The following is a 16721-nucleotide window of genomic DNA, read 5'->3' as shown; positions in this document are numbered from 1 at the left end:
GGTTTGAGGCTTTAAAGGGGGGGACAGCGGGACCGGGGGGGCCTATACAGCATCCCAGGAGGACTCGGTGAGGAAAGGAGGGAAAGTCCGAGGGGAACCTGGGGGACGGATGGCTTGATTTTGGGAACTACGGTGAGACAGAAAGGTGGGAATCTTGTATGTTTTCACATCGTCTGCATCGGTAGTTTCACACTTCAATAGCATTTCAAAGGCTGACACAGATAATCAGCAGCATTTATAATGGTTTGCTTCTTCTTTACTCATGTAATGCTATGCTGTGTGTGTGTGTGTGTGTGTGTGTGTGTGTGGATAATAATATATCATTATGATAATTCTACTCTCTCTTATTTCTTTGATCACAGGAGGAGAAGAAGAAGAAGAAAAGGAGCCTGGAGGATAACAACGGTCCATTCGGAAGCGCCGATCTTTGTTCCTCATATCAAATGTAAAAAGAGCAATCCTCCGCTAATGAGCTCAAACACTCCTCCTAAGAGCTTCCATGATTCATTCTGCCACCAGATCGTCGTCAAGACATCCATAATGAACGACGACGTCCACGGTGAATTATGTACACGGTCGTCCTCCGTGGCACAGCTTAGCGGCTGACAGCGAGTCCCTCGGTGCTTTTGTATTCGGCCGGGTGTAGATTTCATGCTGACGTCTGTCTCCGCATAATGGGGCTGACAACTGAGAAGTAGTAGCAGCATCCGGCATGAAGACCAACGGTGCAAAGGAGGATCACTGCAGTCAGTTAGCGCGTGCTACCGGCTCCCCCATCAGCACGCAGCAGGGACGGACACAGTGGACATAGCACCACAAAACCTAAGGACACCCGCCCCTGCATGTCCAAAGTTCACGTTACATCACAGGTGAGAAATGTCTCTTTGTGAAATGTTGGCAATCCAGTCACAATATTGGCCAATTCTGTAAACTTTGCACCAACACACACACACACACACACACACACACACACACACACACCGGGGTCAATAAATGCGTCTGTCCCACAGCGTCCCACCTTCAGTTCTGGCTCAGGAGTATTGGACCGTGGTGGAACATGGCGGTACGGGGAACGCTGATGTTGCTTTGCTCACTGGCGGGTAATCCCACGGCTCGATGTGTTGGTCTGAAATGTGGTGATCGCATGTGTGTGTGTGTGTGTAATTGTGTGTGTGTGTGTGTGTGTGTGTGTGTGTGTGTGTAATTGTGTGTGTGTGTTTGCAGTCTTGTCCTCCACTGCAGATCAAGATGAAACTTTACTTCAGAATTGCACCTCGCAGACGCAGCTCCTGAAGCGTCTCTCAGCAGTTCTGAAGGTAAAAAAAAAAGAAAAGCTCCGACACGCTCTTGAAAGTGGGTCACAGTGCGTCGATATCATATCGTCACCACATTGTCTGAGGAACAAAACAAAAACACACAAGTGTTTGTGTCTGATTTTAAACCACCAGGGGGAGGCAGAGTGCGGGGGAAGCCAGCCGTCTGAGTGGAGTCCACAGCAGACGGCTGCTCTGCTGCTGTCCATGAGGAACGTGACGGAGGCGCTGCACAGACACCAGCTGAAAGGTCCTCGTTGTTACTCTGGGTGACCGGTTTAAGATTAAGATTAGTTTAATGTGAGGATTTAGTTCAAAAGATTGAGGATGGGGTGAGAAAATGCTGTGTTTTCTTTTTACCTTTTCGCCCCCTCGGTCACAAGAAGCACTGAAGCAGGAGGCAGATTGCTGGTGGAGATTCACGGGCTTTTTTGCCGGGTTTATCACATTTGTAAAGGCGCTGGAAGTCTAACACTGAATTAGGTGAACTTTTCCTGGCAAACAGAAGGATTAGCGTCTCCCGAGGACGCTCTCGATCGCGGATTAAGTAAATGTCGAGGCGTAAACTCCGCAGATGGATCATAATTGCTTGTGGAGTTTTTCACGTGAGCCTTGAAATTTGACTTCATGACAAACCTGCTCCTTGTGCAGTCGGCAGTCAGGTTCCATCACGTTTAACGTGGATTTGACAGTTCTTCTGTGTGTAGAGGGTTCTTCAGATGACAATAGAATCAACTCATAACGGACATGCATCACGTTCAATGTGTTCCTTTAACCGCCATTGACTTCTAGAATGCCACGGTGCCGAGCCAAAGCGGTGCCCTGAAGCCGAAGTTCCCCGCGGCGGAGGCTTGGCGTGCGTCACGGTGGCCAACAAGCGCTACTGCAAGCCTCTGTGCGGCCATGTAAGTGCTGCAGGCAGCAGCTTTACACACGTGTTCTGGATAGTTCTGCCCGAGCGTCAATGAAAAAAAAAAAAAAGAATGGATAATGTAACCTGAGTCTTCTTCTTTACAGGGTTACGATTTTGCCTTCATCAGGAGGAGTCGTCTGTACGACGAATGCAGTGAGCAGACCGGCTACAGGTGGCAGACCCAGTATGTGGGAGGAAACAAGCTGGCGGTGTGCAACGGTACGGCGTCTGCAGCTACACCTACGGAAAACAACGCTCCGTCACTGGTATTCCTATGTTAGCCACGCAATCGCCAACGGGGAAGTGTATAAAGAACTCAAACGACGAGGCTTCTCTTAAAGGGACAGCGTTCAGGCTTCGGTGGCATCTAGTGGGGTGGTTGCACTGTTTCACAAGTGTGCCAAAAAAACTACGGTGGCCTTCAGGTGACATAAAAAACGTTAAAAAAAAGGCGGACAGCGCTTGTTTGTCCGTTCTGGGCTACCGTAGGAACATGGCAGAGTCCGCTGTCTACATGAAGGACTCATTCTAAGCTAACAAGTCTTAGTCTTAGAGGATTATACACACATGAATTATGAATGTCACGTTCCATTTCTGTCGATAAGTAGCCCAACAGGCCTGCCTGGTGACTTCAAAGCAGGAACAAAGTTACAGAGATGTTTAATTACTTGCTTCATGTCTTAAACTCACGTTAGGTAGTCACACTTCTTCTCTCTCTATTTCTAGAAGCATCGATTCAAGTTTCCGGAGCAAAGACGGCGTATTTTCCCGAAGGTCGGGACTGCCTCGCGTCAAAACTGCAGAGCGACGCCGTCGTCGACGTTTTCACCAGCGAGCTGAGGGATGGAGGCGTGCAGGGAGAGCCTCACTCCGCCTGTCTGGTGTGTGGATGACCGCCTAGAGGTGGAACCGTGCAGTTTACAGAAGACAACGGGTGTCCTGTGAAAAAGTCCCTCGAAGTTACACTGAGGGGGGAAAGAAGTTAAAAACTGTATGAAAGCTTTAAGTTTGAAGAATAAAAGTGTTGCTGATGCTGAATGATTCTCTGACTGCTGATGCGGCCGCTGTGGTCTTACAGAGTGGTGTTTGGGTGGTGCAAGAGGAACGGCCACGTTATTCCCTTCGTAGATCAACATTCCCTCTTCCACTCGGTTTCATATTGTCCAGTATTATTCATATATTTCAGTGTTAAATGTGTTTACTGAAGTATGTTACATTATGTGAGCTCCCACGATTAACGGCAATCGTCGTTTTTTTTTTTAAATCCAGCCGCAATGCATTTTGGGACGGTTTAAGTCCAGTAAGCTCAGGTCTGCCGCTTCGAAGGTTTCGCTCATCTGTCACACATCCGGGCATTTCTCACCTCCACCAAGATCCATGTTCCGTTCCTCCTCACACCGTCTATTTCAGGACGTCGTAATGACCGACTTCACTGAAAACTACTGTGTGAAAGGAACACAACTCCTTAAGTTTCATGAATCTTAGGATATAATATTGGGAATGAGGAGAATCTACTTCAGCAGCCACTAGACTACAGAGAGGCCTGCAGCGCTCCTCACACAGGGGGTCAAAGGTGACGTTTCTCTGCAGCGTTTACGTCGACAGAAGGACCGGCTTGATTACCCCCCCGCTCCCTGTTCTCCGTCCGGCTTCATTTAAATGATAACAGGAAGTCGTTATTCACGCGCTTGATGTGGAGACCTCAGTGGGAGCGGCGGTTGGAATGAGGTTAAGCGCTCTTTTGTCTGCCGTCGGTGTGCGTCCTCCGCCCTTCCGTCCGGAACGCAGCTCGCCGAGGTCGAGGGTATATATATATATATATATATATAAAAAAATAGTAAAAAAAAAAACGGCGAAATGAGATCACGGGATCTCATTAAGGCAGCCATTGACATTCCGCATCATTCTATTAGGACTCATCAGGGGGAAAATGACCCGCAAAATGACCCTCTGGTGTAGGCCGGCAGACCGTGTAATCGTCAATTACTGGAATAACCAACTGCGGATTGAGGGATTAACGGTGGTAAACTGTAATGTCACACGTCTCCCGTTAAGTGGGCAAAAAAAAACAACACACACAATTTATTTTCCTCTCATGTTTCTTGACTCACATTTCAGCAGAGCAAGCGGCTCGTGGTTATGACTGCATGTAAAGGACCGGGTCGCAGCCCTCTGGGGATTTTATTAACAAACACATCAGCAGAATGTCTTTTAACACAGATCAGTGCAGTACACCGTCTGGCCACACGAGGGAGCCAGAAGGTTAGTGTTGTTCTGACTGTTGTATCTGATATACATGTGTACATTCTATCAGTTTTACTGACGAGAGAGAAACAAAAAGAATGAGAAGGCCTTCTTAAATGCATTTATTTGACCTCATTTATAAAGTATTTATATATGTTTTCAACAGCATGTGCATTCAAAAGACACATGACTATAACTATAACATAAAGACATATCTGTTTATAGTTTGTGAACCCAGAAATGAGTCGTGCTTTGCACTCAGCTGCGATGCTCTGTTTCATTTCACATCTCTGGTTTAAATTCAGTGTGTGAGAGCCTCCGTCTCGACTCAACGACCCCTCCAGTGGCGATGTGCCTCTTTGTCCACCAGAGGGCGGTACGCGATCACGCTGTGAAAGGCCTCACCTGTGACGGTGTTCACAGAGCAGCTGTGCGTTTGTTGGTCTTGTGCACATAAATCAAAAAGGTAACAAGCGACGTCTGTCATTACAGCAAACTAGTCCAAACAGAACCATGCGTCGTGTTTTCTTGAGAAAGAAAGAGGAAGAAGAAAAAGAAAGAAACCAAACGGTTTCATTTGTGATTTAATCTTAATGTTTGTGTCTTTTGTTTTGGCTTCATCACAAACCCGTTAAGTGTCAACAGCAGCATTTCTAAAGACCGCTTTTGTTCTGACAGAAATGGAATTTGCTCTTTTTCACGTAACTTTTCAAAAAAGTAAATATTGAAACGGCTCTGTTTGTTCCTTCCTGTCTCCTCGTATTCATGCTGGTGTTCTGAGAGACGAGGCGATCGGTAGAACCTGTACTCCTGGGTCATCACGGTGCCAGAACCTAGCGCTGCTCACTGCCCTGGCTGCTGTCCAGCTTCTGCTGACGGAGAGAATGAGAAGCAGAAATGAATGAACGCCGACAGAGAGCGAGGATGAACACCGACGGCTTTTGAATGAATACCGATGTGTCACGACATAGAAGGTTAGTGAAAGGTGTTATCTGAATAAAAGCCTCGTTCACGACGCGACAGCTCACCGACTTCAGGAAGTGGATCTCTGAGCCGAGCGCCTCTCGCAGGAGCTCAAGGTCTCCTTCTTTGTGCTTCTCCAGCTCCGTCCTCAGCCTGGTGAAAGACAAACACACACACACACACACACACACACACACACACACACACACACACACACACACACACACACAAAGGAACCCTTGTCGGAGAGGAGAAAGCTCAGGAAAGCAACAGCTTGTAAAGAGAAGCATCCGCACGGTTGGCTCTTTGTACCGCTTTACTTGGGTGTTAACAAATGAACTGCATGACCATTTGTGATGCATTCAGATGACGAGCTTCAGCATGTTTAGATGCACGAAAACTACTTCAGTGCTGGAAATACTGTACAAGGTGTGTGGCAGTCGATTCAGTCGTCTCCTAGACTGTGGAAGGACCAACCTGAGGACATCAGGGCTGCAGTCTGTGTCTCATCGTTTGGATCGGTGATGAAAAACAACTCTTCAAGAGTCGCCCGTTTCTGTGTTTTATTGCGGAGCACTTTGTAACGGCGCATTGAAAGGTTCTATATGAATATTCAGAATGCTTTGTCGTCAGCTACAAGCTACTGAAAGCTAACAGGAAGTCCGGGACACTTGACATGTGGCTCATGTTGCTGAGTAAGAAGTGAGCGGATATACAAACTTCACAGGAGGCCGTCCCTTTGCCAGGGACTAAAACAACCCATCTGTCCTCAAAGAGTAAATATTTCAACTCTATAATTTCCGTGAACATGAATGAAAATTGCGTTAGCTTGCGTTGGACTTCTCGGTGAGATTTAAGCGCTGCGGCAGGTGTTTTGGAGGATCTATAGCGAGTGTGAGGACGCGCCGCCCTCCATCTTTCTTTTTATTGGAAGTTAATGAAACAATAAAACAGCTGAGCTCAAATTGCCCTTCTCACGGTGTGAGAGAACAGCGGTGTTTTAAACTTCACTCCGCTCTGTGGAACTCACAAATCGGATCTTTAAGGCGAGCGTACCGACGGCGTAATGATGTTTACAACATCTACCACTCTTTTTTTTTGGGGGGGGGGGGGTTTAATATCGGCTCTCTGCAGTGCAACGGCATCTTCAAATGAGTAATATAGCAGTAATATATCAGCGGACGCATCCACGAACACACACACGACTCCTGAATCATAAATTCCAGGTGTTATATTTCCATTCTGTTCTTTGGTGACAGTGAGCGATCGACGCCGGGAGCCGCCCCGTTTTGCACACTGAACACTTTTTAAATGACTGTAGCACTCATTCAAATTGACGCGCATTCAATTTCCAACAATCAATAAGAGAGAAGAGAGAGAGAGTTAAATATGCGTCTTAAAGAGACGCCGCTGCGGTGGCTGAAGACAGGATTGATGGCTTGGGCTCAGAGCGGATGATCATAAGAATGAGCGAGAGGAGGCCTCGCTCCTCCGAAGACACGTCCTCAGCACTTCCTGAGGCTAATAAGACCGGCCGGGGGGGGGGGGGGGGGGGGGGCAACGGAGGACCGAGCGTCTTTAATGAGGCTGATGGATGAACGGGATCATGCGATCCCACATGCATGATTTAAGGCTGTGCAGGGAGGAAGAGGAGGAGGAGGAGGAAGAGCAAAAAACAAACCCCAGGATTAAGAAATGTTGCCTCGTCAGGATGTCTCTAATTAAATACCGCGTCACAATAACTGAATACATATTCAAATTCTTTAAGAAGCGACCTCCTCGTCTGGATAGGTTTGGGGATTCGTTAATCACTTCACATCCATAGTATCGAAAGGAGGAGGAGGAGGAGGAGGAGGAGACATTACCCAGAGTAGTGGCCTCAGCAATAACAATGACCCCTTCCTTCCTTCCTTCCTTCCTTCCTTCCTGGAACTCTATTGATCTCCGGTCTTTAATTAAATAAAGGACGTGTCTTTGTGGGCGGAGCTCACCTACAGCACAGGAGAGCTCCTCCGTTCAGCTCCTCCAGCTGGGCTCACGTTCCTCTAAGAGGCGAGCAGACCAACTTCTAAATACGTAGACGTGCTGCTGTTTAAGGAACTAGTGTGAAACGCTACGGTGCAGCTTTAGGGTCAGACGTGGTGACTGACCAAACGCTCATGACTGTAGCTGCTGCTGCTGCTGCTCTGTTTCACACGTGTCCATGGGTCACAATTAAAAGGGAAACTGCATATATGTAGAGTACGAGGGGTTACAGAAGGGTCCGGTGAGTAGGACAGTTATGTTAGTCATGCTATGCAAAAGATTGCATATCTCTGTTATCATGTTGACTCAAATAAAGAGACTGCATTTCTTCGCTGGATGGGTAAATACTTAACTCCTTCATTTTGCCTTGAAGACCTCCCCGGATCAATCGCTCCGCTTCCTGTTTTCCTTTCCACTCGTTGACTGAAGGAAACACACTTCGGATCAAAGCCTTAATTAAGCCGAGCGGTCCTAATGCTCTGTTATTTACACTCCTAGACGTGGACCCGGGCCAGCCGGATACACACAGATGCGTGGGCTCGCTCGGGTCCACTCAGCACTTCTCACGGCGTGATTCAGTCCCGCTCTCGGTAAATAACAACCTTCTGTCTAACGAGCTTCCTGTTGTTAACGCAGTGATCCCCCCCCCCCCCGACCCGAGGTCACTGGCGCTGCTGTGAATTGATGAATTTTCATCAGTTACGTTGAGGAAAAACAACGGAGGACAGCGGTTGCACTATTTTTTCCGTCCACCAAGCCCCGAGAAGACGGGAGAGAACGCTCGACTAATTAAACATCACAGCTGCTATATTTTAAATAGCTGGGAAGCTCTGAGGAAGCCTCTGTGAACTAACATGTTGTTTCCTTTTATGAGCCGCTAAACAGCTTACTGCTGCGTCTCCATTTAGTTCTGTTCTTTTTGGGTTTGTATTCGCTCTTTATTTCCCTGCAGCGTTTGCTCTTTTGTGTCTCATAAGGATCACTTTCTGCGACATACAGTGATTGCAAATCAGAGGCCGCATGCTGTGTCTGCGTGTCAAAATATATATATATATATATATATATATATATATCTCTCTCTCTCTCACCTCAGACAGGTGGTGTCGGTGAGAGGCTTCCGACTGGCAGACAGGCTCTCCGCTCGCAGAGACTCCGTCGTCGCTTCGGCTTCCATCGTCTGCCGGTCCAGGTCTGCAGTCAGGACCGATAAATCACACACAACCACAGGACAGACACAAACAGGGGGGCTTCGTTAGGACGTTTGCTGAAGGGGCCGGGGGGGGGGGGGTGCAATGGGGGACCGGGTCTGGATCACACCACCACCACCACCACCACCACGACCCACAGCTGTGAGGCACTTCACCTCTCCCACCTCCAAAAAAGGAGTCGTTCTCACGGATCAACCGCTTTAAAACTGGACTTCCTGGGGAAGCATTGCATCTTCAAACCTGTCGCGACACATCCACAGCCACGCAGCGATTATTTTGTTTTATTGCGGGGCTATTTTCATTCCGAACACGCTTAAACCTGTATTTGTACCGGATAGCTTCCAGCTGAGAATGCGTAGTGTGTGGGCGTGAGCACAAACCTCCTTCAACACAGATTGAACATCTGGGCTCAAGATACGGAACAAGTGCCTCAGCAGCACGGCTGCATTCTCAAGATGTATCTGACTTTGCTGCGGTTCTCCTTTTGGTTCTGGGAGGGTTTAACGAGTGCACTCTCTGCGCCACCTTCACCTTTGCTGGTGTGATCCAGGCCCCGCAGCTGGAGGGCGAGCGCCCTCCTCTCCTCCTGCACGGCGCTCACGCGGCCGTTCCTGCGGCTCATCAGCTCCATCTCTGATGGTGAGAGGGGAGAGGAGGGGAGAAAAGACGAGCGCTGTGATCTGATGATCTGAGCGAGAATCACCGGGAGGGCTGAAGTTCAGGACCGAGAGAGAACTTCTGGCTTCCCAGGGAATGCAACTCACTTTAAGTCTACAATCAATAAGAACACGCTGCTCCCTCGAGCCCACATGAAGTACATATTAAGACAACGCTGGTCGTCATTTGTTAAGGGAGCTCTACCCTCCATCCTGCAGAACTGATGAAAACACTTCAAAACCACATCAAAGTATAATTTGTCATTAAAAGTTGCTGGGCTTTGAGAAATACGATGTATTAAATAAACCATTGGGACTGCAACTTCTGTACAAACACGATATTTGTTGGTTAAACTTGGTGATTCAATTAAACACACACACACACACACACACACACACACACACACACACAGACACACACACACACACACACACACACACAGCTTTCCTATCCTTAACTTCTTTAAAAGTATCTTAAGGTTTCTTCGGTGAGACGCGTTCTCTCTGATGTTCTGCTGGGTCACTGTTGTCGCTAATGACTTTAACACACACGTGGATGGTGTGTTCACAACTAGAGGCTCATTAGTGCTGCAGAGGTGTGTGTGTGTGTGTGTGTGTGTGTGTGTGTGTGTGTGTGTGTGTGTGTGTGTGTGTGTGTGTGTGTGTGTGAGTGAGAGCTACACAGAATGTATTAGGTCTGGTTTGTTAGGACACAAAGAAAACCAAGTCCTGGACTAAACTGACTTTTATCCGGAAGATTAAACCGCGGCTTTGAGCGGTGTCTGAGTTCATTCAGGTCATTTTTATACCTTCAAACCCTCAGGATCAACTCAGTATTAACTAGTCTTCATGCTAGGCTTGAGTTTGATTTGGTCTACTTAGAGTCCAGACGGACAGATAGAGGTCTTTGATAAACTTCTGTGACCCGATCAACATCCTTACATTAAAGCTGCAGTATAAAAAAATTACTTTTTGAATCATTTGGTCAAACTATCACTTCATCCTGACACTTGTAGACGAGGAAAACACAATGCAGGATCTGGATTATTATAAGAGCATCTGTCCCATGTACAGGGTATCGTGACAGTTTGAACAAATATGATAAAAAGCAGCTTTAATACACAACACAACTGTGTCTCAGTAATGACAGTAGAGCCCAGCATTCTGACCACAGTACAAAACATCTGTCCACTGCGACGGCAGCACAACTGACGGTGTGTGTGTGTGTGTGTGCGTGTGTGTGTGTGTGTGTGTTTCAGGACCTTCGCGCAACGCTTCCACCTCCCTCTGCAGGTCCAGGGTCTCAGAGTGCGTTTGGCTCTCGAACACTACGCCTCTGTTCCCGCAAAGACTGAAGTCACTGTTGAACCTCGAGATCTCGTGAAGGAACTTTTCCTCTTCTTCTTCAGACCGCCGCTTCATCTTGGCCTGGTATGAAAAAAAAGACAAGATCAGGGGAAAAACCCCCCCCCGCTTTCGACAGTAATAAGAACGCAGCTGCTTGTGGCGAAGTCTACCAATCAGCTGAAGCAACACAACATGTTTAAGTGATCACGAGTCATCGACATGGTGTTAGACTGTGAAAGCTGACCAGGTGTTCGTACAACACATAAGATGTAAACGTCTCGATTCGGGCTTCAACCCACCAGGCGCTCCCTTCGTTGGCTCCTCTGGCGGAGCAGCTCGCCAATTTGCTTCAACATCTGGTCTTCACGTTTCTTCATCAGGCCGTGCTGCAGCCTCATCGCAGACAACTGCTGGGCCTGGAGCACGAGGAGATGAGTCACACGTCATGACAACGTCGTGTATAAGGCGACGTGTTGGTGAGCGTGGAATAAAACCTGTCTTTTGACCTATGTCTCAAGATGTCTTTTCTTCTGAAACATCTCTCTCTTCTTCTATACGTGTATATATCTGGATACACTTTCAAACTTTTCTTGTTTACTTCCCATTGCCTCTCATCCTCCTGTGATTATATGGTGCAGCCCAGAAGGATAGAAAATTGGCAAATTACGTAGGAGGGTAAATTCACGGAGGACGCCTTTTTAAAGATGCCTCGGTCATTACCTTCGGTTTTTCCGCCTGTTGCTGGAGCTGTCGAGGTGGTGAGTTTATTGTTTCTTCTATGGTGGTGTACGTTTTTTTTTTTTTTTTTTCAGCGAGCACAATCAGCTTCCAAGTTTTCTAAACAGTGTAATTATCTTAAGACGGCTCTCGTAAACTGGGAGATGTTACGTCACGAGAGCCGTAAACACACCGTGCTGTAAACACTCCCTGTGTATCTGATGTAAACAGGGGGGGGGGGGTCAGAGAGAGGGTATCATTGTCCTGCGTTCTCAGGCAGACCAGGGCCTTGTCTTCAGCAACCTTTCTTAATAAGAGAGCAATCCGCTCTTTTGATCGGATGTCCACTTATATACGAGCGCAGGAAGAAGCGAGCGATTATTGGTGAGGGGGGTCAACGACGCCCTGCCTCCGACATCATATCTCACACATGCTTGAAAGGTTTCACTAATGTTATCCGGTGGGAAATTAACCATTGATCTGCAGCGGCACAAAACGAACGGGAGAGATTAAAGTGTTTTAAATCATACGGCGGATCAGCTCATCAATACGCCGATATGCACTTCTTTACCCTCCGTGTGTCAACGCCACTAATACTGTATGCAGCCCCCAAGGTACAGCAAGTTATTCATGTTACTGATTTTATTTCTCTATCTTTGCATTTATATTTGATCACAAGTAAAACTCGATGTATTTAAACTATATAAAAAGCAATAACAAACAATCCCCCCCGTGTTGTGAATGCATCCCGGACGAGCGGTAAAAGTGTGTCTTTTCCTCCCCGACACGACGGACGAAATAGTCAAATATTAACCAATGCTTCATGATGTGACTGCCGCTTACGCAAGAAGCCCAGATGAACGTTTACTGTATCTAGAGGCACAGTTCATGGTCAAACTAAATGATATGCCGCCGTGTGAATGAGTATAAGGCTGAGCAAATGTCAGGCTTTTTCACCAGCAAGCTGCCATGAAACAGGAAATAGTCACATTCACCTCTTTAAAATTATTATTGGTAAAAACCTGCTAAAACTGAATAAACCGATCAAAGATATACACCCATTAAAATCCACTAAAGTTTATTACTGGGCACCGTTTTGTGTTAGACAACCAATAACTTTGGTAATAAGTTCAAACACAGCATGCCCAAATCATTATTAATGTACCAAAAGACAAGACAGATATTGAACACACGACCGCTCCTCTCACTAAAAAAAAGTATTCATAATTCACACACAGGGCAACGAGTAAAAGACAAAATTGTGTCATGGTCGTCACCTTTTTATCAAGTTCCTCACTGGTCTTTTTGTTCTTCTCAGTGGCGCTCTTGATCTTCTCATTACATCTGATGATGGCTACTTTGACTGAAATGAAAGATGAGGAGAAAGCCAACGTTAGATGGGTTGAACCAGAGAGAAATGCACCTTAGATCATGTAAACTGAAATGTGGAGATTAGGCTAATTATTCGTATTGCTAACCCGGCTAGGTAGCATTGTAGCTAGTCTGCCAATGTTAGGCAAGCTTGTTTTGCGAGCTGACATGTAAATTAGCGAGCAAGCGTACCTTCTTTGATTTTTTGCGTCTGTTCAGTCAACTGTTGTTCAGTTTGAAGGATTTGTTGGAAAAGTGTGTCTAAACTCATTTTTAGTCAACAAGTGTCACCTAGAATCAATAGAGGAGGATATCCCACTGTATAGTGTTGACTAGCTAACACCTAGTTAGTCCCCTGTGACTAGCTAGCTAGCTAACGTAACGTAAACTACGCCTATGACGCAGAGGGGCGGTTCATTTCCTGAAAACTGCGTCAAAGGCGTAGTTTACGTCTACTTAGCTACGTTATGAGTTACGTCAAGACGTAATCTACGTCTATGACGCAGCTGAGGCGGGGCGGTAGTTTCCTGAAAGCTGCGTCACCGGCGTAGTTTACGTCTATTTAGCTAAGTTATGATTTACGTCAAGACGTAATCTACGCCTATGACGCGGCTTTCTGGAAACAACCTCCCCCGCCCTGCTTCGTCAACGGCGTAGTTTACGTCTATTTAGCTACGTTGTGATTTACGTCAAGACGTAATCTACGCCTATGACGCGGCTTTCAGGAAACGTTCTGACACCGACCGGTTGGTTCTGTTCTTTTGCACGCGTTACTAATATGACAAACTTCGCTCATAAACAATGCGCCGTAGTAATTTATTTTGTAAAGTGACTGCTTTGAGAGTCACTAACGTTGCCCCCCTTTTAATATATATAACGTCATATATATATATATATATATATATATATATATATATATATATATTTATTATTTTTTTGTTTAGGTTACACTGTCATTGATCAGCCCAGTCCCCTTAATGAAGTGCTGTTTAGGCCCAGTCAGCGGTCTCAACTCTAATCCATTGAGGCTCGCTGCTCACATTTGTCACACAAAAAAAAAAAAAATATCCTGACTTTGACCAATTTTCTCGTCTCACCACTGGCACGGAAGCTTCTGATCCGGTGCCATGAGCCACATTACCGTGTGAAACGTTAAATGACCCGAAGGACTACATCATTGTGACACGCATTTGCAAAATTAATATCACATATTGATTGAGGCTTTTCATAAATCACCGGGTCTGACTGGCAAGGCTCCCTTTTGGAGACGTATAAGAAAACAGCGAAGTCATCAAATTGTAAGCAGACAATTATCCCCAGATAGTAGCCCGAGCCTGTCGTTCATTCGTGCCCGTTTTCTGTCTCTCCGCCTTGTCATGTCCCCTGCTACAAAAAATAAAAATGAGCTGCGGACATCGGCCCGTGGCGGATCTATTTAACAAAATTGAAAACCATTTTGAAAAGTGACTGTACCTTGCAGGATTGATTCATCGCACCTACCTAATCACAGCTTCCTTTTCAATAAGGGAGTATTCTCTGGCGTTTAAATAAGCTATTTCATCCCATCTCTGAGTGAACCTGCTCTCTCTGTGTGTGTGTGTGTGTGTGTGTGTGTGTGTGTGTGTGTGTGAGGGTTGATTTACTGTGGTGGACGCCAGCATATATATATATATATATATATATATATATATATATATATATATATATATATATATATATATATATATATATATATATATATATATATATATATATATATATATATATATATATATATATATATATATATCCTTGATTGATTCAGCCCTGTCTTTAATGCAGAGAGGGGCTCATCGACATAGTCTGGTCATTTAGCAAAGTGGATCGGCCCCTGAATGCACCACATATAGGCAATCAATGAGCTGCAGGAAGAGGCATGGGTGCATCATCCCTGTTATTATAATCATATGCCTCTGTTTGTTAAAAAAAAAAAAAAAAAATGTCCGAGCCATTTGACACGACATTGATCAGACGAGAGGCATTCGAAACGAGATGCTCATTATTTACTAACATGAGATATCGAGTGTGAACGCGTGGGTGTTGTTTTTGAAAGAATAACAATCTCGACCTTTACTTTGAAACCACCAACAGATGGCGACAGCCGCACGGTGTCCACTCCGCTCTGGTGTGGACGGAGAAGCGCTGGTTCTGGGTGCTGCAGTCAGACAGGTAGGCCCGTATTCTGGAGAGGCTAAACCCCCCAAAAAGTGTTTCATCATCAAATACCCGCCTGTACTCTCGCCACAGGTGGCGGAAAATGTTGCATGGGAGTGTTTGTCCTTTTTTTTGCAAATGGGACATGTGTATGGGAGGAGCCACGCGCATTGCTTGGCATGTCATGAATCAGCCTGTGCAGCTGGAATTATGTCTTATTTATTTGTATTTATTTATGTTTGCACTCGTCGCTCTTTAAAAGGGGATTCAGATCTGACAAATATGCCACGAGCTACTCCACGCGCTGCTACAGCCTGCTAATCACGTCATCAAATGAGTCATGCTCTTTGCCCTCTCTCATAGTTATACTGTGATATAAAACACACACACACACACACACGCGCGCACACACACACACACACACACACACACACACATCGAGAGCTGATGTCGGTTTCATTTCATTAACCACGTGGCCCGTGTGCGTTTTAATGGACTGGAAAAGTGATTACTAGTCATCCTTTTTTTATTTTTTATTCTGTGAGTATGTGAGCTTGACATTTTTTTTGTTATTATTAAAAGTAAACATCATTAACACACTATAATAACCCCAAAGAGAGTTGTGGTGAGCGCGCAGCTCGGCAGTGACGGTGCCGTCACCGTGCTGCATGCGCCCAGTGGGACCTCCATGTTTCCGGCGCTCATTAGTGAGTTAAGTGAGCTTAAAGCTAATTATTTATTTGCTGTGCAGCCGTTGTAATATTACCGTAATAAGGGGTCGAGTTCGCCGATATAGGAAGGTCTATATCTTTGTACATTTATCGCAAGATAACTGTACTTTAGCGCGAGTGGGGAGGGTGGGGGGGGGGGTGGTGGTGGGGGGGGGGGGCTCTCCTCCTGCTGAATGCGCTACAGACAGCCAACACGTTGGGCTCCAGTTGGCTGTGCGCGCTCAGACGCACAGACGCAAGCATCCCGCCGGCTGGAGTTGGAGGACAGTTCGCCCGTGTTCGCCTCCACACTGCAGCTCTGATCCCTTTGTCTCCCGGCGGTGAGCAGACCACCCGCACGGGAGGAAAAGAACGAAGAAGAAGAAGAAGAAGAAGAAGAAGAAGAAGAAGAAGAAGAAGAAGAAGAAAGAACAAATTAAACACTTCTTTTCGCTGAGAGTCCGATAAACTGTGCAGAATCGGGACTGGACACTTTTTTTTTTTTTTTTTGGAGAGGTGGTGGTGGTGGTGGTGGTGGGGGGGAGGAATTATTTCTCACATGAGGCGAGTCGGATCCGTTTTGCACAGCGGAGCGCGCACTGCTGCGTCTTTCCAATGGATTTCAGTACAGTGGAAGTACCCTGGGAATCAAACTACTGTTAAGTCGCTTTCAGCTCGCGAGTTTCGTTCCACCGAGGGTCTCAATGTTCCACAGGAAGAGAAGGACGATGATCCTCCAAGTGCTCTACGTCCTTCTGCCTCTTTTGGGTAAGTTGCACGAGATGCGTTACCACCAACAGCTGTCCGTTTTGATACCAACACATCACATAGGCGCGTGAGGTATTTAGTGGCTAAATTGCGAGCGTTGTTAATGAGGAAGGGGGGGGGGGGGGGGGGGGGGGGGGGGTGCAGCGGCTGCACACAGAGTCTGGTTAACGTGCGGAGGCTCCCCGTGGTCCAAAGTGCTCTAAATAACAAAGTCGAGCAGGAGCAGCCTCATCAAACAATTATTAATATTTACTCTTATCAATCTGAAAGTCTGCAAACTAGCTGCGTCACGA

At 46.4% G+C, this 16721-nt stretch overlaps 3 protein-coding genes across 7 annotated transcripts in view; 2 read left to right on the top strand and 1 right to left on the bottom strand.

The window, feature by feature from the left end:
- Positions 1 to 995: 995 nt before the first annotated feature.
- Positions 996 to 3264, top strand: si:ch1073-126c3.2 (uncharacterized protein LOC555816 homolog). The gene is made up of 6 exons (XM_068732073.1): positions 996 to 1100; positions 1225 to 1316; positions 1449 to 1563; positions 2106 to 2218; positions 2331 to 2445; positions 2953 to 3264. The coding sequence occupies exons 1-6, from the start codon at positions 1058 to 1060 to the stop codon at positions 3117 to 3119; spliced, it is 645 nt and encodes a 214-aa protein (XP_068588174.1). The 5' UTR covers positions 996 to 1057; the 3' UTR covers positions 3120 to 3264.
- Positions 3265 to 4577: 1313 nt separating this feature from the next.
- On the bottom strand, positions 4578 to 13296 carry ccdc172 (coiled-coil domain containing 172). 4 transcript variants are annotated; one of them, XM_068732044.1, is made up of 8 exons: positions 12950 to 13296; positions 12664 to 12749; positions 10969 to 11085; positions 10585 to 10750; positions 9198 to 9299; positions 8547 to 8649; positions 5499 to 5586; positions 4578 to 5342 (listed from the first exon to the last, which is right to left on the bottom strand). In XM_068732044.1, exons 1-8 carry the CDS (start codon positions 13026 to 13028, stop codon positions 5304 to 5306), a joined length of 780 nt encoding a protein of 259 aa, XP_068588145.1. In that variant the 5' UTR covers positions 13029 to 13296; the 3' UTR covers positions 4578 to 5303. The 4 variants fall into 4 exon arrangements, with proteins under 4 accessions (XP_068588145.1, XP_068588146.1, XP_068588147.1 ...); XM_068732045.1 differs by having other exon boundaries at positions 4578 to 5339; XM_068732046.1 differs by lacking the exon at positions 9198 to 9299.
- Positions 13297 to 16184: 2888 nt separating this feature from the next.
- The window catches only part of LOC137888626 (GDNF family receptor alpha-1-like), a 3377-nt gene continuing 2840 nt past the window's right edge, over positions 16185 to 16721 (top strand). For both annotated transcript variants that reach the window (XM_068732051.1, XM_068732050.1), the window contains exon 1: positions 16185 to 16428. In XM_068732051.1, the coding sequence (XP_068588152.1) occupies positions 16365 to 16428 (64 nt within the window). In that variant the 5' untranslated portion in view covers positions 16185 to 16364. The remainder of the gene's footprint in view (positions 16429 to 16721) is intronic.

This window comes from Cebidichthys violaceus, unplaced genomic scaffold, assembly GCF_023349555.1.
Source record: "Cebidichthys violaceus isolate CVI_PGR_0920_01 unplaced genomic scaffold, fCebVio1.0.p SCAF_56, whole genome shotgun sequence".
Lineage (NCBI taxonomy): Eukaryota > Metazoa > Chordata > Actinopteri > Perciformes > Stichaeidae > Cebidichthys > Cebidichthys violaceus.
The sequence above is the reverse complement of the archived record's forward strand: the minus strand, read 5'-3'. Positions and strand labels throughout refer to the sequence as shown.

Excerpts from the sequence above, each read along its gene's own strand:
- si:ch1073-126c3.2 (XM_068732073.1), top strand. The coding sequence starts at position 1,058 with ATGGCGGTACGGGGAACGCTGATGTTGCTTTGCTCACTGGCGG. Across the intron at positions 1,101-1,224 it reads GTTGCTTTGCTCACTGGCGG|TCTTGTCCTCCACTGCAGAT; the intron begins GTAATCCCACGG and ends GTGTGTTTGCAG. Across the intron at positions 2,219-2,330 it reads GCAAGCCTCTGTGCGGCCAT|GGTTACGATTTTGCCTTCAT; the intron begins GTAAGTGCTGCA and ends TCTTCTTTACAG.
- ccdc172 (XM_068732044.1), bottom strand. The coding sequence starts at position 13,028 with ATGAGTTTAGACACACTTTTCCAACAAATCCTTCAAACTGAACAACAG. Across the intron at positions 12,750-12,949 it reads GACGCAAAAAATCAAAGAAG|TCAAAGTAGCCATCATCAGA; the intron begins GTACGCTTGCTC and ends CTTTCATTTCAG. Across the intron at positions 8,650-9,197 it reads CCTGGATCACACCAGCAAAG|ACCTGGACCGGCAGACGATG; the intron begins GTGAAGGTGGCG and ends TCCTGACTGCAG.